The sequence below is a fragment of the Melospiza melodia genome, chromosome 8 (genome assembly GCF_035770615.1).
Source record: "Melospiza melodia melodia isolate bMelMel2 chromosome 8, bMelMel2.pri, whole genome shotgun sequence".
Lineage (NCBI taxonomy): Eukaryota > Metazoa > Chordata > Aves > Passeriformes > Passerellidae > Melospiza > Melospiza melodia.
This window is the reverse complement of record NC_086201.1, coordinates 18346204-18366727: the sequence shown is the minus strand read 5'-3', so window position 1 is coordinate 18366727 and position 20524 is coordinate 18346204. Positions and strand designations below refer to the sequence as shown.

General features: G+C 37.8%; 1 protein-coding gene across 7 annotated transcripts in view; it reads right to left on the bottom strand.

The window, feature by feature from the left end:
- Nucleotides 1-468: 468 nt before the first annotated feature.
- CSRNP3 (cysteine and serine rich nuclear protein 3) overlaps nt 469-20524 on the bottom strand; it is a 98235-nt gene continuing 78179 nt past the window's right edge. For 6 of the 7 annotated variants that reach the window (XM_063162028.1, XM_063162027.1, XM_063162029.1 and 3 more), the window contains 3 exons: nt 15019-15278; nt 10832-11128; nt 469-9372 (listed from right to left, as the gene is read on the bottom strand). In XM_063162028.1, the coding sequence (XP_063018098.1) occupies nt 8329-9372; nt 10832-11128; nt 15019-15278 (1601 nt within the window). In that variant the 3' untranslated portion in view covers nt 469-8328. The remainder of the gene's footprint in view (nt 9373-10831; nt 11129-15018; nt 15279-20524) is intronic. The other variant, XR_010028560.1, reaches the window with a different exon arrangement.

Genomic DNA, 20524 nt, shown 5'->3' with positions numbered 1-20524 from the left:
CAGTATTCTTTGAATGCTGCCATTGAAATGATCTGATGTGTAAAATTACTGCAAATTGTCCACCAGAGAGAGCTGTTGCAAAATTTTATTCCAACAGCTGTTGAAAACAATTGTTTCATTCCCTTATTATGAATCAGGTACAGTATTTCCCTGGCCACAGAAAATTGTAGGCAGTAGTATCATTAAAGGGCAAATGGATATACCTAAGCAGGCATTTCTGTTTATTTAATTTAATTGGCATACAAATATTTAGAAACAAAAGAACACACACACAGAAAGTCCACACAAACTGCTTCTCCTTATGCTATCAGACTATCAGGAATGGGAGAAATGGTTGAAATTTCACAGAGTGCCTTTGGAGGCCCTGCAGGTGTCAGGGAGGAGGTGCAGCACTGATGCCAGCTCTCAGCTGAGAGAGGCTCTCCAGTGACTGCAGAGCAGAAATGAGACGCACAATGCACTGGCAGCCAGGATGTAACGTAGAAACCTGGTTTACTTCATTGCAAACAAATGGACAATATATATTGTACAATATATAATAAAAATACAGCTGATACAAGTGCCACTAATTAACAAAGAAACTAATATTAAGACTTAAAAATGCTCATTTTTGTAATATATACACTGCAGTAATAAGCCACAATAAATACATCAAATTTCATATCATTCATAATAAATACGGAAAATATAAATACAGAAGAATACAGTTAATTTGAATAAATAATTACAACATAAGATCTAGGTTAAGTTCTGTTGAATATTATTGTAGCTTATATTACCCTTTGGCATCTTTGATGTTACAACTTGTTTAAAAAAAGGAAATTAAGGAAATGTGTAGTTCACGAAGCTTAAAATTATTTCCATATACAGATTTTAAGATGAACTTTCTTTCCCTTTGCTTCTTCAAACAGTTTAAAAGCAGCAGTCCAAATAAATATCTTGCTTAACTGTTGAGACCTCCATAATTTTAGTATGCAAGATCATCTGTAATGGAAAATGTTAAGTACGTAACAATTACTTTTCTCAGAAATTAGTAATGTTAGAAGTAATGTAGAAATTTTAAACTAATGGCTGCAATTATACATTTTTACTAGTCCCATTTTAATGGATTACCTGTCTAAAAGACAATCAACTTAAGTGCTTTTGAGTTTATGCCATGGTGTATGTACTATTTACCACTTGCCAACAAAAATTTCAAAAGCAATTTTATATTCTTGTAGGGAAATATATATATGTATGTATACAGAGAGAGATGAACCTGCTAAAAGACAGGGATGGACTAGACAGTGTGAATGTTAATACAGTCTGTTAAAACAAAACACTTTAAACATATAAAAGGCAATGTGTTTTTTACAAAATTTCTGTTAGTTGGAGACTGAAACAAATCAAAAGAACCAGCTGTCATGTTTTATGTTAATAGGTATTAACAAGTACATTTGTATTAATAATTTTATTTGTAAAAGTTTATTACACCAGAATGCAATGGAACTTAAAAGATCAACTTTACTATGACAATATTACAGGCTGAGGATCTTAGGAACAGTTTTGTAATCTACAGGTTTTGACTATTTTTGCACTGTTAAATGTCTAGCGCTTATTTGACATCAAACACATTTTAAACATATTTCACAAACTACACTTCAGACATATTTCCATAGAAGTGCCTACAATCAAGTCAGTTAAGAGAAGTGCCCAGTTATTGTGTCTTGTTTACATGGGCATGTGAGACCTGAAGTAGTGGTATTTGTGTGAAATGGCTTGGAAAAAACCAGCATGCTTGCTTCTGGTTTTAAGAGAACCAGCTGCCAGTGCCCATCATGATCTTTTCAAGAAGCTGAAAACTGGTGCTGAATCTATATCTGAGACTCACAAATGGTTCTTTACAGTGATCCCCCCCATTACCCCAGCAAGGTTAACCTTCATCCAAAATCCAACCCAAAATTTCATTCTTAAGAATGTATTTTAGAAGTTTAAGATGGAGAAACCTAAAATAATGACCTGCCATAATGTTAAGCCTCATTTGAAAATGCCAAGATGAAATGCTGATAAAAGGACATTTTGTCTTTGCTTTCAGCACCTCTTGCTAGCTGAGAAACTGGGTATATAAGAACAGCTGCCTGGGAGCAGAGTTAACTAAGATGAATTTGAACTTGTCTTTGAAACTGCCATCAGCAAAGAGTGACATAGTAGCAATGCTTCTAGGGTGCTGCTTTTTCACTTTTTTACCCCATGGATTTGGATAAGTCTTTTATTTAATGGCCACCTGTATAACTCTGGTCTGGAAAAAATGCCAGTTCCTATTTCCACTGAGTTCATGTTTGGTTACAATATATCAAATTACAGAAACAATATTTCAATCTAACATGGGCAAGCTTGTAGTGAATGTCCATATACTTTACCATCCTTGCTCTGAAGAGATCGTAATTCACCTTTTTCCTTCTGTTGGTTTTTTCCTAATATACTTTATTTTTCCTTTAATAGGAAAAAAGGAAAAATAATCCTTATCAATCTGTCTCTTGCCTTCATTTTTTTCCCCTCTAAATTGTTCTTTCTATCCTCCCTGCACTCACTCAAGTGTTTGAAGACAAAGGATTATCTTGATCCTTTTATTAGAACACTGATGCACATTTGTATCTTCCACCATTTTCCCTATCAAGAAAAGCCAATCCCATCTTCATGGTGTGTTGGAAAAGTGAACTTAGAGAAGAACGTACATGAGAGGCAAACTTTGTTTTACTTGGGTCTGTTGGACATTCAATCATGAAAGAGAAGTGTCATTGCTAAGCTCCATATTAAAATAATTGTGTTAATAAAGTACAAAATCTACCTTTTGACTTTTTTTTTTGTTCCACCCCAAGCCTTGGATGAAGGACTATGATCTCAATTGAGAAGGTGCAACACAGCACCAAGAATATGGTTCTCCAGTCAGTGGGACTTCCTGAGGGGTGGGTGTCTGCCAACCTTAGACAGCAGTAGGGCAACAAGTATTTTAACTCTAGAATCAAGGAATGCCCTGGTCAGGAAGGGATCTGAAAGACCATCTAGTGCCAGCCACTGGATCACGTTGTTCAAAACCCCACCCAGCCTGGCTTTTCAAGACCTCATTCTCAGCACAAAGGACAGCAGAGTTGCCCTTTTGCTTGATTTTAATGAAAAGTCTTACTGTACAACAGACCTCTCAAACACCAAAAGGGAGGAAGGAACTAAAAAGAAATTACTAAGGCTGCAAAACAAGTGTTTCATAAAGTGGATGTTCATATAAAGTAAAATCAGCTATTAGGGTAGCAGAAAAGTCCTCAAAGATGTTACAACTTTCCTCCTTAAGTGGAAACTATACTCTTGTTAGCCATAAAATTAAAAGGTGCCTTGGATTTAGGGGAGGGAAGAGACAGTGAAAAGGAAAAACTTGTGAAGAACTCAAGCATGTGTTCACTCAGACATCTTTAAAACTACATTGCACTTCATCACTTCACAGTATTTGTACTTTGGATTTGACACTTCTTGGAGAAAATGGACAATAATTTGCACATGGACAATGATTACAGAGAATAGCAAAATTAGGAATATTAAAAAAAACTTTGAAACACTGAAAAGGCAAATTATGAGATTTCTCATACCAAGGAACACGTAAGTGAACTAGACTCTGTTTTGAAAATAACAGCTTTCTACCATTTTAAAAAAATAGTAATCACATTTAGTATTTTAGAAATAAATTCTATAGAATATATTCTCTGAGTTAATTCTAGATTTTCAAGGTATTTTACATCAACTGTCCTGCAACCGTAATAAAGCAGATGACAGAATTACTCTTTAGTCTCAGCGGGAAAGCAAAACATCCCCAAGTGCTTTAGGATTTTCCACAGCATCCTCTTCTGTTCCTGATTGTTTCAGGACTTAAAACAACTGCCACAATGAACACTGGTTTATAAAACTCACGAGCTGTAACAGTGCCCTTATTTAACAAATGCCTTTTAAAAGGGTGTCATGGGTCCGTCTTGCTTTATGTTTGAGTAGGAACACCTGCATTGCTACAGGAGCAGCCTAGACACGGACTTTCAACTGAGACAATTCAGCTGGCAAAAGAAGACAACATGCAGAGGAGCAAGACTGCTTGTTGCTGCCAAGTATGGTGTTGCAGGAAAACTACAATCTTGCTGCTCAAATGTTAAGCACTAGACAGGCAGATGTTGTATATTCAACACAATTTTTATTCTAATTTTTCACTGTGAAATTTACTTGTTAACTTCTGCTCATTAATCCAGTCTAAGGAAAGGAGAGCTCATTTCAGCTGTTTTTCATGTTCATGAAAAATTTCTGGTCACTTCTGAGCTGGGCTGGGCTTAATTTGGAAAATGGCATTGTCTGCAGTACAAAAATTCAGTTATGATGCCAAAACATGAGAATAAAATGGTTTTTTACCTGTTCTATACTACAGAATTATGTTTTATCACAGTATCTCCAAGTAGATTACTGACTAGAGCACAGAGAACATGATGACACAACAGGACAAAGGCAGAGTCTCCTCTGTCTGAGCCCAGTACTCTCTATCCAGTGTAGCACATTTCTGTCAGGAACACCTGAACTAATAAAACCTTTTATACATGCTCAGTTTTGCATACAAATATATGTGTACAATCTTTAACAAAGCAGCTGTGTTTTGTGAAGGTATTGCCTGGGAGGCAGGGAAAGCAACATGATCAGTTTATTAGCAGATTTACTGAAATAAAACAGCCAGATCAGGTCAGAAACCAGATCTGGCCTGGGATCAGTCAGCAATCCAGTGAGTAACAGCACCACTGATACCACACAGGAGTCCTGCAGCACTTGGACCAAAGGCAGGATCCCACTGTTAACAGAGCAGGGGAGCAGCTGAACCTTATCTATAGCAAGTGATAGTTACTATGGAGTGGGACCAATGGCCTTAAAATAAACAGATGTCAACTCCAATTATGATTCACTAGCAGGAACTTATGCAAATGAAAGATGGTAAAGCTTTACAAATCTAGAATTTTCTGATCTAAGTGGCATACAGCTCAACAAAGAATATTAGAAGCTCCTCCTGACCAGCTTTTAATTTTAAGGATGTTTCAATGGACATGAGTCATAGCTCTTAAGCAACAACTGCAATTGCTGTAATAGTGCCAACAAAATTCTAATTTCATGTCTAACATCAATTAAAGCTTTATATATATTTAACAATGCACCTTCTTCCAAGAGAGGTGAAGTTCACCTTATAGGCAAAAGGCCATTTGCTTTTTGGTGCTGTTCCAGTAATGGTCTCTGTGAAAATTCCAGTTTGTTTCAAGAGAGGGAAATGCCTTTGTTATGACTCATTTTTGTGAACAATACAATATAATCACTAATATATACTGGGCTCCTTACGAGTGTTTACCAGTAGCCAGATATCTTGGAAATGGAGCTGATAAAGACTATCAGTAATACAGATATTTTCACAATAATACACTGTGTTGATACAGAAGCAAATACTGCTGGACATCATTTAGTAACATAATACTTTTATCACACAAAAACAGCCTACCCGAAATGAAAGGACTGGTTATCAACATGAATTTTAACCAGCTGGGAAATGAGACACAGCATGTTAATATGTGTATATACTAGCCCAGAAAATAACACAAAAATATTTGCCATCCCATGACTTAAGCCTGCTTCTCCTTAAATGAAGAGTATGCTTTTTTGTTCTAAAAAATAAATCAAAGTTTAAACAAGTGATGGGAAACTTGACTCTCACCTGATTTCTACATCCTACATCCTACTCTAGATCAGAAATCTGTGCCAATGGAAATCGTAAATAACCATCACCTCAAGATTTAAAGCTAGCTGAGAAGTATTTTATAAAGTTGATCACTTACTGTGCTTGCTGATATTATTAAAGATAGTTTTCATGTGAAAGCACAGGGGCCAAGAAAATAATTTCTTATTGCTCAGTAAGGGCACGAATAACAAAGCAAAAGATCTAATTTAACTTTCCCCTGAGAGAAATACCCCAGTAAAGTGTGTGGTTCTCCAACACACTCTGAAGTTAAAGAGCTGCTACTGATCCTCATCTAGTGTCCCAGCTCAAGCAGAAGAGATTTGTGCTTTTGCTGCTGGTGTTAAGGGAGTGCCTAATTTAAGCCTGCTGTTAAAGCAAGACCCCTATATATACAGAGACTTGTTACATTTGCCCTTAGAATATCTCGAACAGAATAATTTATTCTTAAGTGCAGAACTTTAAGGACTAGCACATTTCTCTTTAAAAATCACGGGTATTTGCTGTATGGCATTGGAGAACACAGGCACTTACCTGGCTACTGAGCCTTAGAGAAAGAGCCTAGAGTGGTCTGTGACTGGAGGAACAGAGGCTGTGGAAGTGCTGAGCCAGATAACCAGCATGAGTGCGCTCTCCCAGGAGATGGAATACGTTGCAAGTTTGGAATCCAGTCCCTAGAGAACTAGACTTTTCAATGCAGTTCATATAAAACATGTAGGACTTCTTGTGGAAACAAGTAAATAAAAAAATCTTTCCAGCTACTACACGGAGTAAAAATATTTTGCTAATTTAGCATAAATACGAGGAATCACTTTGCCCAGATTTCATATAAAAACAATTAAGTTAGCTCTTTTTTTGAAAAGCATATTTTACATTGGCAGTTCTTCTACTGGAGTACTGTACATGATGTTTTAAAGAGCTTCTAACCAGAAGAATCACTGTTACAGAGAGAAAATTTACACTGTGTTTACATGCACACTGTTAACCACCTAGATTTGACACAGATAAAAACTCAGATGCTGATCTGTATTTTGACAAACAAGACAGGCCTACATTTCAACTATTTGATGTATAATAAATGAAATCTCAGTATTAGAAGAACAAAAATGCTGAAATAGATTTTGAAATCAAAATAAGGCAGTGCAGAATTACCAGCGCAGAGAAAAGCGGATTCCTATGCCTCCTTTTCTAAACAAAAGCAAGGTTGTTTAATAAATTAAAGATAGTTTCATTCCCATTCCATTTAAAAACAACTGGATCACAATGTAATGGATATCCATATGATGCACATGTTCTTTTGCTTGCAGACTTTTGCAGATACAAAATTTCTGAAGCTATTTTTTACTCACTGAACGTACTGTTTCCTAATAAGACCAAATGGTACTAAATTTGAGATACAATCAGAAGTTCACAAAAGCCAGTCCTGTATATCATAAAAATTTAGGCAATCTAGACACTTCCACATTTTTTCCCATGCTTTATTTAAACTTTGATCAGTAAGGCTCTGCTTTTATAAACTGCATACTGACATATTCATAAACTGGCTTGGGAGAAACGCAGAGGTTTGGTTACAGTGAATTTCAGGAGCTTACACTGCCTCAGGGTGTGGAGCTATGGCATTTCTCCAAGAGGGTCACAGTCCCCGCAGCTCGTACAGAACTGCAGAGTGGCACAAAGTGCGTGAGGGTCTGAACCTGGGCTGAAGGCGCTCTGTGAGCCTAAGCTACTGCTCTGCCATTACAGACAAGATCATTCTTCTTTGGGGAGGGGGTGCTAGTTCTGCAATGCCATGATTTTAGTTTTAAATGGAGGATTGTCTACCTTTCTCTATTCTAGAAGATGTAAATGCCCCCTTTCTGACTCTTCTGTTTGTCAAGAACAGAAAAAGAGAAAAATAGTACACTCTAAAAATGTGTTTCAAGATGATTTATCAGAAATAGTATTAGGAAAAAATAAGGAAGAATACAAGGTACTCCAGATGAAAAGTGGCCATGCTCTTCATAAGTAACTATGGATCTTCTGCTCAAATGAACATGCTGTTCATTTTTTATCAAAACATGAACCTTAAACTACCATAAATAAAATACAAACAGTACAGAACAATTAAAACTTTTTTTTTTGTACAGTAGTTATTTTTACATTAAACTTACCATCTTTTCAGATATGTTGAAAATTAGGACTCTAAACATGATTATTTCAAAGTATCATTTTTAACAATCTTGCACAGGCCCGACAGTCAAAAACATGAAGTTTTGATTCAGATAGCTTGGCAGGTTTCACATACGTTCATAGGTAGGCTACTTTGAAATATGTTGGGTGTGTTTTTTACTTATCTGTTTATTTTTATCAAAAAAAGGGCTTGATTATTTTTATTTAAATCTTTACATTAACTGGTTTTGTGCAATACCACTGCCAGTGTAGCTTGAAAAAACAAAATGTGTCTGGAACATTGATTATAGTCCAAGCATTGTCTACCTCTTAAAAAAGTAAGTTTCTAGGAAAATCCAATGGGAGTGAATTTTAACACAGGAAGTCAGTCCTAGAATAATTTAATTTTAAACAGGCACCGTCTCTACCACTGGTGATTTGATGCACTCTTCGTGCAGTCTGCTCTTCTCTGGGAGGTTTAGTGAATTCTCAGCAGGGTGTTCCTGCACGTTACTGTCACCATTCAAAGCTGAGACAAAGCCATCTTGAGAAGGACCTTTCAAGTATGAGTGAAATTCCACTGGCGGGTGACTCGGCCTATGCTCAGTGTACAAACTGTTACAGGGAGCGCTGCCATCCCCTTCCGAAGATGAGCAGCAAACAATCACTGAGGGGTTTGCAGAAGGGTAATGAGGGCTGCTGTAAGTTTCCTCTGATGGCCGTGTGTAGTCAACAAACTGTTCTGAAGTCATGTTGTAAGGCACCAGAGAAAGACTACCGTTCTTGACAGCATCCCTTTCTGAGTAAGTCTCACCAATCTGGTTAGCAGTGCCAGCAACGTGGTTCTCTATTTGGTAATACAGAGTTGAAGAGTTAGTATAGTATGAGGCATTTTTAGAGTGGTTTTCATGCACAGCAGTTCCATCAGAGTAGCAAAGGACAGAAGGAAGAGGCACCATATCAGCATGGGAGCTCATACTTTCTACAAAATCATCTGCTTTTTCTTCCTCCTCATCTTCCTCCTCATCTTCCTCTTCCTCTTCATCATCATCTGATTCACTAGGGGCTAAACTCTGTGTACTAGAGTCTGTAACTCCACTACAAAAGCTACTCCCATCTTCCTCTTCCTCCTCTTCCCCTGGGCAGTCCAAGTCCTCAGCTGACTGGGAATGCATAACTGTAGCCGGGGGTTCGGTTTCAATCTCAAAATTTTCTGCAATCGAATATTCGACTGGATGGGGTCCTGGACTCATGGAGCTACTGTGTGCACTTATCTCAGTGTGACAGCCATTGAGTGCTGGAACTTGCTGCTCTCTATTTTTCTCCAATTCAAGTTTCATTATCGTGTGCAAAAAGTGAGTCCGAACACGGATAGGGTTAAATTCGATTCTACCTGCTGTATTGCTACACCCTTCCTTAGTGCAACCACACGGAAAAGACATACGATCCACCTTTTAAAAAAGAGAACACACATTAACAGGAGGAAGCAAAACCCTGGTGAGATGACAGAGCCTAGACAGCCTAGAGAAATACAAAGGTGAAGTGGGATTCACCTTGAGAAATGCTGGTAGAATAAGTCAAAGCTAACAACCACTCAGGGAGTCAGCCCTGGAGTTTAGCAGTACTGAGAGAACAGTAAGGGGCCTGGACATGCTCCACTATTGCAGACAAGGGAAAATTGATTCTTTTCCATAGGTAAAAGTATTACACAGTGGAACAAAAATAGGTAGCTTTTCAATTTCTTGATCTGCTATAGCTTTACCTCATTTTGTGCTCAAATCCAGGTAAAAGTGTTTCCAGAAACACCTTAAAATTTGGTAAAAATCATGGAATCTAGACAACCATTGAAACAAAATGAATGATGTACAGAAACCTTTATAAATTACCAATGGGGACACCTGATCTCAGAAAACAGGAACAAAAACTCAAGTGCATTTTCAAAGGTAATCCAGTCAATTCTATATGTAATATTTTAAGGTCAACTGACCAGGCGCAGAACTTCTACACTTAATATCTTAAAATTTTAAATCCATGCGTTGGCAAGTTTGATTAGACAGCCTAAGGTCTGTGACTTTCACCTGCACTGTAACACCTAAACATCAAATATGCACAGGAGAACCACACGACACAATCCAGTACATCTTCCCCACATGTGGAGATGAAAACAGGAACAGAAAAGAGACTATATTATTTTACATAGCAGAGAAAGTTTAGCTTGGCTTTATGAGATGGTGAAAAATGCATTCAGGAAGCAAACTCAGCTGCAATACAGCAATTCAGCAGAACTAGCAGAAATATCTTTTAGGGAACATTGTGGGACACGTACAGCTGACACTATGCAAATGTTCCTCTTCAGTTCTGCAGAGGAAAAACCTGCTATATTAGCAGATACCTTTTTACTGCCCACATGCAAATTTATCATGCTCAGACTTTAAGTATCATGCATGTTACATAAAGGACAGCATCGCAGAATGTCATTTACTGTTTCCCACAGAGTTTGGACTATAATTCACATTTGGAGCGTCTGCTAACTGTTTCTAAAATAAAAGGTAATATCCCTTCTGAAATCTGCAGGCTACTTATTCTTCTGCTGTCTGCATCTGCCTATTTAGATAAAGGCCTAAAAGGAGTGTGAGGAGCAGAATACTTGTGTAAGAACAAAAAAATCCCCTAAGCCATGTATGTGCCTAAAATCATACTGAAGATATTTTGGGAGATTGTACTGATTGCCCACTATATAGCCTTAAAACAGGGCATTAATAAACAGGTTGGACATCCACAAGTGTTACTGCCTAATACTTAATTTCCAATAGTTATAACTTCAAGAACCGAAAGTACACACATGTGCATGGACACACAACCTTCCCCCTCCCCACATGATTAAATGATGACAATAATGTAGACATTTACCTGACATTTTATGCCTGCAAGACTGCAGGTGCAAGTTTCTGGGTCACAGAAGACGCGGCAGTCACAGCCACAGTCCTCCCTGGACAGGCGGATGGCTCGCAGCTCGTGCTTCTCCTCCACGTCGATCTTCTTCACTCCAGAGGCTCGCAGCAGCGCCCGCCGCTTTTTTGTGGGCAGGGGTTGGAGAAAGAAGTACTCATCTACTTCAGTGTTGTCCAGATCAATATCATCATCAGAAATGTCATCCAGAGTCAGTGTATTGGCTTCCTCTGATTCCACTGTACCATTCTTGGTCATCTGTTGCACAGAACAATTAAGGAAGTCCTTAAATGACACTCACACGTACGTCATGTCATAGATGGCACTACGTGAAATGCATTATCAATCAACAAAAAGCTGTATGTAAAAATGCTGCATGACTGCCAGGAAGTTCCACAAAATGATCACAGTTAGGGTGTCCAGGCATTTCTTTCACATTTAGAATACGAATTAAAACCACATTTTTAATACCAAGTTTGTAATGAAGGTAAGAAATTATCTGTTCTTTATTTACCTAAGTTTAATGTTTGCCATTAGCTGCTAGATCTCATGCCATTTTGAAATCTAGTCTTTTCTGTATTGTTTCAAAAGATAATTTTTGAGACCTTAATTGATTTCTGTCTCTGAGCTCTCTGAAATTCTTAAATACACCTTTTGAGATAGCAATGATACCACTGACACAGGCTCAGATCATGATGCATCACAGGTTTGTAAAATGGTATATTTTATGTACTACTCCACTTTCTTAATTTCACATTACACTGGTAAAAGAGGAGGTAATAGCTCCCTAAACAGTTCTGCCTGGCCCTGGGACAATGGGGAGATTATTTACACCAGGTATTTCAACATATTAGTTCAGTAAAGTAGGAAAAGCAACATTATAAGTCATCCTTTTTCCTGTACATTCTACAGAGAGAGAGGTAAATCCACACAGGGATTAAATGCGTCTTGAATTAGCTGCCCGAAGCTAATACCTCACCATACACACAACTCAGTCTGAATATTTCAGTCCAGAATGGCATTCTTGGTTATATCTTTTCATTTTACATTAGCAAGGTAGCACTAAGAAGAGTGTATTTATGTTTGACTTCTTTGTTTGTTTAATATACAACAGGGGAATGACCTACCTAAGAAATCTGATTTCTCTAGTTTTATATACACAAGGCTCAAACCATTCCTTAAGCAGATCACTGTTATTTAATCTAAGTTTGAAACTGTGGAGGGAGAAAAATTCTAATCCCTGCTCCTGTAATTAATTTACTATTTTATTCAATTACTGTTTAATAAAAATTATCTTTTAGGGCTCTTACCCCTGAGGTGAATGCTGTAACTGGCCAGCACACAAAGGCACCTACAGAACCATTCCAATCCTGACACGTATTTCTCCTCCTCCTGCAAACCTTGACTGCTTTGCTGCACAGCAGTGGAGCATCAGGGACTGGCCTGCAGGGATGTGCTGAATGCCTCGTGCACCCTGCAGGCTGGAACATCCAACGTGTCCCACCAGACAGCAGTTTGCCTTTTCAAAGCACCTCAGCTCCTGACTCCTTTGCAGGATAATTTCCTTCTTGTTGCCTCCAACTTTTTTTTTTCCTCCATTTTGCCACAAAAGGAACAAATGAATTAATAAAAGCAAAGAGTCTAACATTTCTCAAAAAAGTAACTGGGCAACTACAGAGGGAGGAAGATTATAAAAAACTACCAAATACATTTTCCAGAACTTCAGGGGAACATTAAGCTCTCTTGATTGTCCTAATATTGCTCATCTGAATGAAACTTGATAGTAGATGGGTAAATTTCTTCACAAATCCAAAGGTAATGTCATGACTACAGAACAGAGGCCAACAAGTATGTGAAGCCTTTGGGTGAAATTGAGTCCCACTCCGTAAAACAGGAAAAATGCAGGATGGACATCTCTGCCTTGCCCTAGTTGGAAGTTATTCCTTACAACTTCCCACAAAGGGAACCTACTGTGTCCACAGACCAGGCAGCCTTAACACCACTGGCCTCTTGCTAATAATGTTAATTTCAGGAGACATTATAAGTAGGCGATAAGGACTCTCTTAGGCAATTTTTTGTGCTTACTCATGCTTTCTCAAATGATTATCTTGTACCTTTCATTTCATAAGATGGCTTTTACATCCAGAATTTTCACACTCTGCTGGTAATAAGTGTTTATGCTCCTGTCAGCAGTGTTTTCATCAAAGTGCTGGTGCTAAACAGCCAAAGTGACTTGAAGATGATTTCACAGCCTTTACCTGCTTTTACTTAGAGATGTTTCTTATTTGGACTTTTGCTTTTAGCAACAAAAACAGTATCTAATATTATGGAAACTCAATCTCAATGTATTCCTGTATTTTTATATTTTTTTAACAGGCTCTACAGGAGCAAATAATTTCTACCCACCAATTTGTATATTTTCATGCAATTCAAAAAAAAAAAATCCCAGAGAAACTGAAATTAAAAACCCCAGCAGAAATGTTGCTTTCTATTTACATCATGGTTTTCAAATAGAAAAACCTCTGACTAAACTTCATTCTACTCCATTTTCTTTATTTTTCTGTGATGTCATTTTTTAATGCAAATTGTGATTAGCACATTTTCATTAAATGAATAATAGTTTTGCTGACATAACTGCTAACACTGTCACCTTAGAATGCCACATTTCCTTTTTTATTCATTTAGAAACCATGTGAATGACCAAGCAGCTCTTCCATCTCTCTAATGAAAAGTCAGGAAGTCTCTGTTTTCTTAAGCAAACAAAACATGCTCAGTACTTTACAGTGACTTCACTGATTCAGCAAGTCCTGGATTTTTTTTCATGTTTGAAATTTTCTTTTTTTTTCTTTTTAACCCAAGCACATAATCAGGGATACAACTAAACTGAGGTTAATGGACTAGTTAAACAGGAAGATTTTTGTTGCCAATGTTTTTATACATGCTCCAGATGAACAGGAATATTTCACTCTAGTAAAAAATTTAACACCAGTAAGACAAAAATAAGGAATGCAAATAAGGCTCTCCTTATTCACTGAATATTTATGAAGAGCTTTTGCAGAAACTTAACACTCTTAATAATCATCCACTCAAACAAGTGGCTGGGAAGATGGAAAAACATGTATTTGGAAAATAAGCAGTAAGTATGGTCTGTGTCCCCAAAACAGACTGGGTGGAAATGAAAGGAGCTAATTAAGAAAGGAGATGCATCCCAGCCAAGAGCAGGATTAGGAAAGGATGAAGAGCCAAGCTCCAGTGCATAAAGGCTAAAAGGCCTCATCTTCTCTTTCAAGGTAAATAAGATCTGTGATTTTTCTGGATTTATTTTCTTACTAAGGAAAGAAAACTGAAATATTTGTGTGCTTGACTATTCTTTCCTCACTCCACTGGGATTCCTCTCTTTGAGCTGATTCCTGGAAGTCAGCCAAGGGATCTACAGCTCGTCATCAGTTACACAGCACAATTCACACTTGATGCTCTGAAAATCCTGTGATGTGAGATGTTACAAGTATAACCTCTATCAAGGGATAAGTCACTAGCACTCTACTAGCCTTTGGTTTCCAACCTGTCCAAATATCTGTCAGTGATTCACCTTCATCCTGAGTGGTTTTATGTTTGTTCTATGACAGTTCAAATTTTATGACCTTATGAATTTATTTAAGAATCTATTTAGTTATGAAAAAACCCCAAACAGTTAGGAGACTGAAAAAAGCTCAGTTACAATTCTAAATATTGTTCACTTTTAATTACAGAATTCATCTGAAAAAGAGTCAAAAATACAGCAATGCAATCCATGACACAAAAAACCAGAAATTAGAAGACTCATTCTCTTCCTGGCACTTCCAGATTTCTGCTGGACACCTTGTTCAAGGCTGACTCCCACCCCTCTCTGCAGAAAACGGAGTGAAGAACAACCTCCCTGTAAGCACTTGGAGGAACACAGCAATGACAACTACAAGAGCACTTGGTATAATCAAACAAAAATGCATCTTCAGTAAAATGAGAAAACTCCAGGAAAACATCTATTTCCAACTGAAAATGGAGCTCATAGAAGGTGATTGTTTTGTTTAACACACACACCTTGGGCCCCTATAGCTCTGACACTGTTCAGTTAAACGAGGGCAGAGACAGAAGTCTTAGACAGGCTTTACCTTTAACTTGAGAGAATTGAGTTTTTCCTCCCTCAGGTGCTCTCTCAGCATCTCCCGGTGGAGCCTCTCCTGCTCCATGGCAAACTCGCCCAGGGTGTACTGGCGCACGCTGTTGTGCCGCGTGGACATTCCCAGCGTGCTCCCGCCCTGGCTGGGGACGCTGGTGAAGCCTTGCCTTCTGGTGAAGTAGTACACAGTGACACAGTTGAAGTGCACATTCTTGGCTCTCTTGCGCTTCTCCCTCTTCAGGATTGAAGACGCTGGAACAGAGGCAGATTTCAGGGAGAATGGTGACCTGCAGTCAGGCTGTGTTCAGACAAAGGAACTGCACACGTGACAATACCTGACTACACAGACTCCGTATACCCAGGTGAGAAGGACAAGAAGGTAATGTCAGAAATAGAAGCCACTACAAGCTGTTACACTCATGAACACCATTGTCTACTTCAGAAGAGAAATACTTGGCCATGAAAGTTTTTCTTTCCCATCACATCATAAAAATGTTTAATCCTTTTGCCAAGAAAGCAACCAAATCCCAGCAAAAGAAACTTCCTTCAGTGTCACCACACCGATGGTGATCCAATGACTTGCACCTCCTCCAACCCCTGCCAACAGAGTTGGACAAGGCAGGAGAGGTCCACATCACTACAGCACAGGCTCATGCTAACAAAAAAGATTAGAATATCCAATTACCTAATTTGTGAGAAATTGATGCTGGAGAAACTATAAAAGCAGTATGTTTAGTATTTCATACTGTCTCAAAAATTCATACTATCATCATCACCACTGACTGATACAGAAATAATTCTGACTAGCAGTCAGACCCACTTTGTTTTTCCTTACCTTCATCCATCTTTCTGCTGCTATCCTCTGAATACGTGTGTGTATGTAGTCTAATGTGTAGAATTTTTACAAAAAATTAAATCTAGTATTTTCTTAACTCTCTTCTGATTCCATTATACCTGTGCTCAGGTTTTTTAGTAAACGTATGCAGTAACATATGAAACATGTTTTAAAAAAGTGCCAGATTTTAACAATTAAATATTCTTCTTCTTTTGATTCTACAGACACTTGGCAGCTCCTTCCCATGATACTGATCTAGTGCTTCTCACTGATAATAGCTGCATGCCTTTACAGAAATAAAAAAAGACACACAAACCTTAGAGAAAGGTAAGGGACACTCCTCGATTTTTAAGATGAGCAGTCCAATTTATTTGATTTGTTGCAAAATAGCAACAGGTTGGTGAGAATGCAGCTTGTAGGTCATTGCTTTGCAGCTTACAGGCAACAACTGCAGGTGTGTGCAGGTATGAATGAGAGGCCTCATTGCCAGAATTCAGGCAGTAAAATGATTTAAAGGGTGCCTGACCACTCTTGAATTGCTTGGAATCACTCTATAAAAGCAGTAAGAACAACAAGATGTAGACTGATAATCTAGAATTCCACCATTTCTAGAGATGGGACCCACTTGGCCTTCAGGTCTGTTTTAGTAACAGGTCTGGTTTCTTGTCACAGGTAAAACACAGTTCAGCCTCTATTACTGGCTGTGAAATGTTAATCACCACAAACATAAATCCACAAACTTCTACATGAAGTAAAACTGTCAAAACACCCAGAATCATCTACCAAACTGTGGGGAAACCAAGTACATTAGAAAATAAAGTTCTGTATCCTAATTACAGACAGTGTGTCCTGCAGACATTATCACTGAACTTTGTGGCTCACTGAAACAGGATTACTTCTCCTAAATACTAATAAGCTGCTAAAAGTATGGTAAAGTATATGGTTTGCTATATAAGTAACAGACCTCCTGCAGGTGTGCTGGATTATAAATATAAAACAGATAAATATGATCAGGTCCTGTTACTCACATGATGCTAGTAAAGTGTGTTACAAAAAAAAAGGTGTAGCATGTACAAAGGGAAATCAAAAGAAATTCTGTTACATCAAGCATGTTTAACTTGCATCCAAGTTAAGGCAAATCTCCTATCAACAGAACTTGTCAAAAATATTTATAGGAAGCCTTTAGTGAGGGAAGAGGGTATTTCATTAGCAGACTAGTTGATAGAGATGTGTCAATTTTGCATGATATTAAATATGGTTTTAATGTGTTGTTCTTTTTCATACATACCACAGTTCCAAAACAAAACTGTCTTTAATAAAAACAATTTCTGAGCATTTGTAAGATGGGGTAATTTTCATGCTGAGACATTCTCTCTCAATGTATCATAAAAGCAAATACACTAAATCAGAACCTGCACTGCCAATAAGCTCTAATACAAAAGAAAGTGCATATTAAAAAACTCTTTTTCTGCTGAATGAGGTATCTAAACCATTCTGGGGTGCATCCAATTTCTGATATCAGTATCAATGTCATTTGGATCTCAACTGGATGATGCCTCTATTTCAGAAGAAATACTGGCAGCTACTGAAAGGCAGGCAGTTTCTTTGCCAAATAAATGAACCAGTCACAAATGAAATGAGAAATAAAACTATTGCAAAATACTCAAAGAAAGAAAAGGAAAGTTGCTCTTGAAAAAAAAAAAGATACACATACATTTCATGAAGAAATTGAAGGTAACTGCACCTGTAAATTTCACAAGTTAGAGAATCGCACAAACCTTTGAATTCTCATCTGTAAAGCTGAGTATCTATGACACAAGGTCTGTGTTGATTGTAATCTGGTTTAGATCTTTGCTCTGGAACTCCTGACAGGGCTGCTTTACTGGCAGGAATGACAAATGCTGCAATGAAAGCACTTCTGTTTTTTCAAGTCTCAATCTCTTCATGTTACAGATACTACTTTCATACTAATGGCTAAACATAAATAATGACTCTTAGGTTTTATTCACACACTACATGCTAACATCAATAGCTAAATGAAGCTAAGCAGAAGAGTATGTGATCTAGTTACTTCCAGATGAAAAAAAAAAAAAAAAAGTCATCTCTGATAAAAACTACATACCATGAATGAGCTTTTACACTATGTGCATTTTTGCCCATGTGTGTGCATCAAAATTCAGAACATGAATTTCATGCACTGCCATACATTTATGCCTAGTACTTCGGTCAGCAATCTCTCAGTTAAGACTGCAGATGTCATGGGCTGACTTAAACAACCCCTTAATGCATATCTTCAATTTTTTATAGTTCTTATCAGTTTCAGTAATTGAATTGTCAATGCCACACCATCAAAGTTGTTTGTTTGTGGGGTTCTTTTGATATATCACCGATTAAAACTGTCAGAATTGAGATGAACTTCATGAAAATGTTGACACACGGTAACTTCAGTGTCACTGGCACTGTAAATTCAGCACTAGATTGAAGACAGATATGAAGACAATGTGAGAGCTGACATGCATGTTGTAAATGCCACTAAAGTTTGTGCTGTTATTTATTAACATTGTAATTCTGAGTCAGACAAATTATACAACAGTCTGTAATTAAACACGTGTGTAAACATTCAGAGCCCTCAGAATACACGGGATTACTTCTTCTGGAACACACCCTATCTTTTGGTAGAGCTCATTAAAGGGCAGAGTTAAGGCCCTGTGAAGAACTCCACAGCCATCTCCTGAATGCTGCTGTCAGGAGGAGTTAGAATATATTCATATTTATGTGAATTTTGTTTACAAGAATAGATCTGGCAAGAGCTGCAGGAGTTTACAGGATTGTATTTGATTAGTCAAAAGCACAGATTAGAATGTCAGCGAGGATGCATGAGAATTGTGACCACCTCAACTACCAAGGACACGGAAAGAAGCACAGTCAGCACTACAAAGCACTGTGTTCCTGCTCTATTACACTTCCTAAAAATCCCTGAGCAGAGGGCTGCCTTGATGTGAGCTCAAAAATACTATTACATATTGAATGGAAATGTTGAACATTTTTCAATGTCAGGGACAAAGTGCTCTATAACTGATTCAAACCCTTTGCCTCAAACCAACCTAAACAGAATTACCACCTTATCAAGAGTCTGGGGCATTTGTTATTTTGCATGCCCTGTACCTTACACAGTATGTTAAATCTGCTGGAATCACTGCTAAGGGCACTGTTTAACTCAAGACAGATCAGAAGAATACACAAAATATGTATGTTCTGATCTGTTAGAAAGCATGAATATACACCTAGCAACATTTACTGAAAATCTGAAAAAATCAGGTTTTATTATACTCAGTCATCATTTCTTTCTTGTATCTTGGTAACAGATGTCATCATTGGCCCATCCAACTCCCAAATCCCATGAAAAAATTTTCCCCTTTCTAAAGGGGAAAATCAGTATTTCCACTAGCAGTCCAACCTATGCTTAAAAGAATCACCCAAGTTTCATTTGTATATGGATAAATTATAACTAATGCAATAGGAAAGCAAGAGCAGTAACATGCTGGCAGACTGGAGCAAAGCTTTCCTGACTTGCTCTCATATGTCCAAGGCACTATGCATCAGCACTATCCATTTGCCTGTCAACATCCTCATTTTCCCAGCTGGGCACTGGAGCTACAGCAGTGAGAAACCTATGGAAGATGCAGCCCTTCCTTCTGCATGTTTAGTGGCTGAAACAGAATCCAATCCTCTCCCTAAGAAAAGCACCCACTGAAGCTGTGCTCATCCATCAAATGCAAAATCTGCTTCCTATTTTTATACAATCCTGATAGGAATGACATTTTAAGCTCATCATGTTTTTCTAACATTTTTTACCCAGAAAACTGGTAGTTCTTTGATTACAAAACTTAAATGATCTCAGTTCTGGCTGAACTCCAAGACATAAGCACTTTCTTCTGCTGTCTCAGCTATTCTCCTGATGTCAAAGACACATTAAAATAAATGTGAACCATATGGCTCCCCAGCAGATTACTCACACTCCTGCATCAATGAGGGCAAAGCAATGCATTGTCACCAGTGCAGAAATATCTTAGGCACGTGAAATTTCAAAAGGCTGGAAAAAACAGTGTGAAGCAGCCTTTTGGATTGAAACTCTATCTTAGACCAGTGGAAATGCTACATTTCTTACACTCTACTACCAATTTGTCTGCTTTTTACATACTCAGTGTCATACAAACCATTATGGCAAGAAGAATTAGTACCATTTTCCACCTGCTCCATGACTTTCCATGCAGTGTTTCATCAAGGCTAACACCACAGACAAGCAAAGCCTAATCCCTCCTGGTAATCCAGGTCAGAATGCTGCTTATAAAAGCCAGCTTGCTTCCCAACCCTCACAGAAAACAAAATTTAGGAAAAGGTTGTCTCCAGAAATTGCTTCTACCTCTTTCTCTTACCTCTCCTTCTATCCCATTCCCTTCCAAAAGGTATTTTTTAAGAGTCTCCATACTCTTTCAATTCAATTTACAAGTTTCCAACCCTGAATGATAAAACACTTTTCCTAAATGCTGGAAATCTACATTAGGAGGAAATATAAAATGACATAAATGCGCCCTCCAAAAGAAACATGTAGTCCTAGGAACAGGGGAGCTATTTTCTAGAAGAAATCTGAATCTCAAAGTCT